This window comes from Talpa occidentalis, unplaced genomic scaffold (assembly GCF_014898055.3).
Source record: "Talpa occidentalis isolate TD23 unplaced genomic scaffold, MPIMG_talOcc4v2.1 talOcc4.17, whole genome shotgun sequence".
Taxonomy (NCBI): Eukaryota; Metazoa; Chordata; class Mammalia; order Eulipotyphla; family Talpidae; genus Talpa; species Talpa occidentalis.
In genome coordinates, this window is record NW_023601754.1 from 42,464,529 (window position 1) to 42,471,249 (window position 6,721).

Below are 6,721 nucleotides of genomic sequence, written 5' to 3' on the forward strand. Positions count from 1 at the left end.
AGTTTCATAACTCTGTGTGTGTGTGTGTGTGTATGCGTGCATGCGCGCATGCGCACGCATAGATTAGAGCTCACAGCTGTGGAGGGCAGGCACCTCAGCAGTTCTAGTCTCCATGCAGACTGAAGAGAGGCAAAAGTGAACAAGGGGGGCAGGATGAGGTGAAGAGAGAGGGAGGGTCCTGGAGACCCCACCCATGAACTACAGGACCCTCAAAATCCCTTGCCCAGGAGGAGGCTCAGCACAGAGGAGGAAGCACCTCAGCGTTGAAACTCAGGAACAGCCGTGCCTGTGAGCCTTTCTGGAGCCACAGCTCTTCTCTCACAAGGACCACAGAGCAGGCAGCAGACACCATGGAGGCTCCCTCAGCCCATGGACACAGAGGGCGAGTGCCTTGGCAGGGGCTCCTGCTGGCAGGTGAGAGGGACATGTACCCAAGGTGGGTGGGGGATGGACACACAGACACTAGCTGGACAGGTTGTCCCCTGGGAGGAAAAAGGACAGGAAAACAGGAATCCTTGAGCTGGGACAGAGGACTAATATTTAGTCTGACTAGAGGGAATATGAGTTAGGATCATGACCAGGGGATCAGCTACATGATGTGTGGAGGGGAGAGGGAGAAAATCTAGAATAGGGCACAAAGTCCATGATACTCATCACTGAGTCTGAAGTCAGCAACAATTTATTCAGGACCACACTCCAGAAAAGAAGTACCAGGGCAATAAACACTGGCTACGCTCACCAGCCTCAAAACTCAATAGCTAATTACCAGACAAGGAGGGGCCCTGGTGACACCACTGGGGAGACAACAAGTCAGATAAGTCCCTGCACTCAAAGCAATAACATTCTTGGGGGAGAAAGACAGGCAACCAAGATCTAGAATGTGCTGTCAGGTGCTGACAAGTGTCCTGAAGGACACAGAGCAGGGAAAGGTCACACAGTGAGGACTGAGCGTCTTCAGCGCAGGGGGTCAGGGATGCATCTCCCATGGATGCCCTGAGGGTGAGCAGGGGCCTGAGGGCAGGGAAGAGGTGAGCCTGGCAATAACTGGGCCCAAGAATTTAATAGAGCAACAAATAGTTGGGACACAATGAAAAACACTGTTCATCATGCTGATCATTAAAATACAGCACACACACACACACCCACCCCCACCTAAGAAGATAAATTCGAGCCTTTCTATCCTAATATGTCAGTACAAATACTGACTAATTTCTCTCTCTCCCTCCTAGTCGCACTCTGCATCTTCTGGGTTCCACCCACCAATGGCGGATTCAGGTTGAAACTGAGAAACAACGAAGGTGTCATCACTCCTTATGCGATTTACAAGCTTAAGCTTAAAAGCATTCCGACGGATGTGCACCGCTTCATCTGGTCCAAAGGTGACAACAGAAAAGCAAATAATATAATTGCAACACACATAGAAAAGTCAGGAAAAACCATCCCTGGATTAGCATACAAACCGCGCTACATAACAAAACCAAAGGGAGTTCTGAAGATCAAGAACCTCACCAGGGAAGACGCAGGATTATATACGGTGAAGCTCATAAGCCTAAACTATGTAAAGTTTACTGAATCTACACATCTCTTCATTCTAGGTGAGTGGTCCCTCCTGCCCTCGGGGTGCGGGTGGTGAATCTAGTGCACACACAGGGATGGGCAGGCCTGGACCTGCCTCCATCCCCCCCTGCTTATGTCCCGCATGGGGCTTCTGCATTTAGTGCAGGGCACACAAAGGGAATGAAATGGAGAAATCAGACTCCTCTCCTGGGATCCAGACCCTGCAGACTCTCCATGCAGAGGGAAAGACACATCCAGGGAAGTCACTCAGCATAGGGGGATCAGGGTCAGGGTGACTTCTAGGCCCCGCCCCATGGCCATGAACTTAGAAAGACCCTGAGGGTTAGTCAAGGACTGAATGAGGGATCCCTGGGACCCCCACAGAAAATCTCCACTCCTAAAATCCTTGAACAACCCCTGTCCCAGGAACCCAGACCCAGTTACCGGGGAGCCTGTGCCCCTGTGGTGTTGGCCTCCTAGGCAAGTGATGGCAGGACCAAGTCACCAGCCAGGGCTCAGTCACAAAGGCCACAGGGGAACAGGCCAGAGCCTGGGCTTTGTATGATACTCAGTACAGAGACATGACAACATCTGAGGCCATTAACCCACAGCCAAGGGGGCTGTGGAGTTACAAGAGGATGTTAAGTGTCCCCAGGCAGGGACAAGAGGAAAAGCTGACCCTGGCAGGTGCTTGTCCACCAGGGACCACCTGGGAGCCTCTGAAGGAGGCAAGTGATGACAGATGCCATTCACTGGACAGTCCTGTGTACAAACTTAATCAGTTATCAATGATTTAGGTTAAGTCACACACAGCAGGAGGGTCTGAGATGATTAACACTCACCTAGTTATTGAGGGTCATGAGTTCCAGGAGATAGAGAGACCCTTCACTCCTGACTCCCTTCCTACAAGTGTTTGAAGCTCCATTCTCCCCAGTGCCCCCAAGACCTCCCAAGGGTGGGATTACACATCCCTGTCCTCTCTGTCTGTACCTCACGCTTGCTGCACCTCTGAGGACACCTTTGTGTGGGTGATCTAGATGCTGACCTCTTCCAGCCACTGTTCTTTCCCTCAATGGTAGGACTTGATCCAATCTAGCCATGATTCCAAAGACAGCAGACTAGAAGCAAGCCCATCACAGGCCAGGTGGGGTCTCCTCCCCATTCCTGACTGTCCACAGAGCCAGCCGGTGACAGGGACTCCGCCCTACATGTATGACACAACATTTCTTGCTTACGGAGCAGAGATGCATCTCTATCTCTTGACACTTTGTCCTTTTAACAGAAGCACCTGTCTCTCTACCCAGGGAGTCACTGGTTTGAAACCACTTTTGCTCTTCTTTTGATTTAAAGCAAACATGGTTTGAATGTGGATTTCACTAAGGAAATTGATTGTTATTAGAGACATATTTTTAAACTAAGCACTCTTTGATCTTGGCTTATTTTAACTACTTCCACATATTCCTCTCAATTACTTACTCCCTGAGGCCACACTTTCAGCAAGTTCCTGCCCTCGCTGTCCACAAGTCCTCCTCTGTATCTCCGCTCTGGTGAGGATTCAGGAGGGACTGGCAGGGGCCTCAACTGCCCACAGCAGTGGGAGCTGAGACAATGAAAAGTCCAAGGACAGAGAACAGGAGGCAGCTCACAAGCCAGCCAGGGTCTGCCTGTTCCTCTCTTTTCAGTCCCTTCCTGGGACTCTGACCACCACTGAACACTTGGGCACAACTGCCAGCTCATGACCCTGCAGCCTCATTTCCAAACTGACCTTCAGGAAGCTCCTGGTCTCCCTGAGAGTAACTTCTGCCCAAACCCCAGCTCAAGCCAGGCCTTTAGTCACATTCCACATCCTGGATTCTCCTCCTTTCCTTATTTCTCTGGTTTTCATGGTGGGCCTGGTGTCCAGCATGGAGTGTGGGGATGGCGGTTTTTGCAGCTCTAGAAAGTCCCAAATCTGGGAGGGGAATTGAAGCTGGAAAAGGAGAAAGGACCCTGAAGGCACTTCTGTGTGTTCTGGGTATTAGTCCTTATCAGTTAAATTATTTACAAATCATCACACCCGATCTGGGAAATGCCTGCTCTATCATTTCTTTTTGTGAATCTTACATGTAGAAAATTGATCTACGCTGCCTTACTTTACTCATTTCTTTGCATGTAATATCCGGGTTCCCAACACCAATTTAAGGAGAGATTGTTCCCTGGCAGTGGTTATGGCCCCCTTGTGAGAAACATTTGACCAGATACTCCTGGATCCATCTGGGTCTCTGCTGGTTTGGTCTGTGTCTCTTGTCAGGGCACATGGTGCTGACTGGTGCTCTCTATCCTAGATTTTCAGCCAAAAGTTCTGCCACTTTGTTGTTATATAAGATCATTTGGGGCTACTTGGTGTCCCTTGAGATTGCATTAGGGTATCTCTAATTCTGCAAAGTAGGTCATTGAGTGTTGGTAAGGATTGTATTGAAACTGAACTCTACTGAAGTTCTCAACATTTTCAGCTTTCAAATTCATGAAATTTGAAATGGGTTGCTTTTCATCTTTTGTCTGTCAAACTCTCAGCAACATTTTGTACATTCTAATACACACAGATTCCCATCCTTGACTCAGTATACTCATGATTGTACTATGCCTGCCGGTGTTATGATAAAAGTAACTGTAGTCTCAGGTTTTTTTGGATAGCCATTATTGAGAATTAGAGGTGCTTCTATGTATGGATTTATTTTCCTGCAACCTGTTAAACTGAGAAGTTTTAAATTTATTGGTGGAAAATCTAACATATTCTACACACAAAATCATGCCACCAGAAACAAAGAACATTCTAGGTCCTCTTTTCTTTGGCCTGGGTTTTCCTTCTCCTACTTTCATTCTGTTTCTTGTACTTTAGGAAGAAACTGGCCACAACCTCCTGGCCTATGAGTCTCCTCCTTTTATTGCTGATATTAAAGGGAAAGCTCTGGCTCTTTCTCCATTGAGTGTGACATTTCTTGTAGGCTTTTCTAAATTAGTCACCTGTACACTAATTTATAATCTTGCAGTAGTTTCCTCCTACACCTTTTATTCAAACTCTCACTATAGCTAAGAGACATTTCTTGCCTGATAACATTTAATCCACTGAATGAGAAAATAAACCCCTCTTTAAAATGGGCACTCATTCAAATAGATCCTCTTTATGTACTGAGATGATGAGGACTGTGCTGGGGCATCTGTTTGCTTGTCTAATCATTTCACATAAGCTACACGCCATCCTAACTGTGACACTGTCCTTTGTGCAATGAGAACAAGACAGTGTTGACACTGTCCTCTCCATGGCATCTACATGAGGGAGGGATGCCTGGCATTAGTCCCATGAAGCTCTAGAACAAGGTCACGTGACCATCCATAGACGATTAATTGCCCCTGAGAGGGTGGTGGACATGTGAGGAGAGCAGCCTCTGCTGATACTAACAAGAGATCTGGCAACCTGATAGGTTGCTGGCCCCTAATTTGGGGAGTGTGGGTGGCACCTTCTGCTCTAATCACCAATGTCACTCCACCTGCTGCACAGGTCACTGTCACCATGTGGAGACAGACAGACGCATGTGACCTGTGGGTGATGAGCTCTCAGGAAGGAGCCTCTCTCAGTTTTCCACCTGCTCTGTTTCTCCACAGAACCATTGACAGCCGCCTCTGTTGAGGATCACATATCCAGAGTCCAAGAAAATATCAGTGTGGACATAATATGTCTGACAGGTGAACGAGGTTACAGCATCCATTGGGTGTACAATGGCCTCAATCTGGAGCCCAAAAGCAATATGACACTGTCCAAGGACCGCGCTGTACTCAGCATGACGCTCACCAAGAGGGAGGATGCTGGGAATTACCAGTGCCAGTACAAGAAGGGGTCGGTGTCTGGAACAAGTACTACCCTCAAACTTGAAGTGGTCTAGAGTGACCCTTCTTCCCCATATCTTTCATTAAATTCTAAATCAAAATTTTCTGACCTGAAAAGCTGTTTCCTAAGCTGTTGTAAACACTCAATATCGGGGAAGGAAAGTCCTAGAAGACTCGTGTTGAGCCAATAAAGCACAAACATGAAAACTGACCTTGTCGTTGTGCAGTGACTGTCACAGTCCAGCAGAGGGGCCTATTCTGGTCTCAGTTATGCAATCTCCGTAGGGGAGGGAACACCAGGTCCCTCAAAGCACAGGCCCAGGTCATGTGACAGTGGTGGGGGCACATGAGAAGCTGTCAGCATCACAGCTCTATCCCTTCTCCAGGGACATGGAGGTATCTGGACACTGATGAGGACCCCAGGAATAGATAACCCCCCATGTGCATGAAAACATAAAGATATGCCATGCTGTCTGTGATGCTCCTGCTCAAGAAGGACAGAAGGAAGGAGGGTTTAGAGAATCCATGTTTCAGGATAAAACCCGGGACAAGGTGCACACATGTGGGAAAGGAGAGGTTCTAGGTAAGTTCCAGCCACATCTCCAGAGACCAGCCCTCCTCACACACCTGCATGGCATCTGCTAAAGGCCACATTATAATCAGGGATATGAGCCTTCTGCAGGGTAGGGGCCTCCTGCACTGCTCCCCACATAGCAATGTACACGCAGGACCAGATGTCCCTCCACGTGGGAATCACCATCACCCCAGAACATGTACTCAGTCCTAGTGCTCACAGGGCTGCAGTCTGAATCTCCTGGGATAGCCTCACCTTCCACGGATGGATCAGCACATGGAGCTGTCTGGGCTGGGATGTGAATCAAAGATGAAATGAGAGAAGCACAACTATGAGTTTATGAGCCTCACATGGAAATGGAGGTCATGGAGTAGCCACAGTGAAATGGCCACTCTAGGGAGAACAAGGAGTCAAGTGTTGGAATGTCACTAGATCACCTAGAAAGCTACAGCAGGGGAGTCTTCACCAGGCCTGCACACTTTCCTCTCTTCCCACCTACATGCTAGGTTAATGAGGACCTTCCTTGTCTTCTGTCTAGGGAACAGTGTCACAGAGGAACTCAAGCTCTTGGATTTAGGATCAAAGAAGAGGAGAGTCACAGGGCCTTTAGCTTCTGCTGTTTCTCAGGTGCCTTTAGCTCAAAATAATCCTCCTGAGATTCCAACTGAGGGCAGGACACACACACACCCTCAGGGGGTCTCCATGGTCAAGGAAGTACCAGGCAGG

The 6,721-nt window shown here is 48.4% G+C and overlaps 1 protein-coding gene across 1 annotated transcript; it reads left to right on the forward strand.

Annotated features, from left to right (window-relative positions):
• Positions 1-350: 350 nt before the first annotated feature.
• Positions 351-5,485, forward strand: LOC119248647 (carcinoembryonic antigen-related cell adhesion molecule 21-like). The gene is made up of 3 exons (XM_037515521.1): positions 351-414; positions 1,230-1,595; positions 5,200-5,485. The coding sequence occupies exons 1-3, from the start codon at positions 351-353 to the stop codon at positions 5,475-5,477; spliced, it is 708 nt and encodes a 235-aa protein (XP_037371418.1). The 3' UTR covers positions 5,478-5,485.
• The last annotated feature ends 1,236 nt before the right edge of the window (positions 5,486-6,721 follow it).

Bases quoted from the DNA above. Each gene is read 5' to 3' on its own strand.
- LOC119248647 (XM_037515521.1), top strand. From the start codon at position 351: ATGGAGGCTCCCTCAGCCCATGGACACAGAGGGCGAGTGCCTTGGCAG. The intron at 415-1,229 runs GTGAGAGGGACA...TCTCCCTCCTAG, and splicing joins GCAGGGGCTCCTGCTGGCAG to TCGCACTCTGCATCTTCTGG. The intron at 1,596-5,199 runs GTGAGTGGTCCC...GTTTCTCCACAG, and splicing joins TACACATCTCTTCATTCTAG to AACCATTGACAGCCGCCTCT.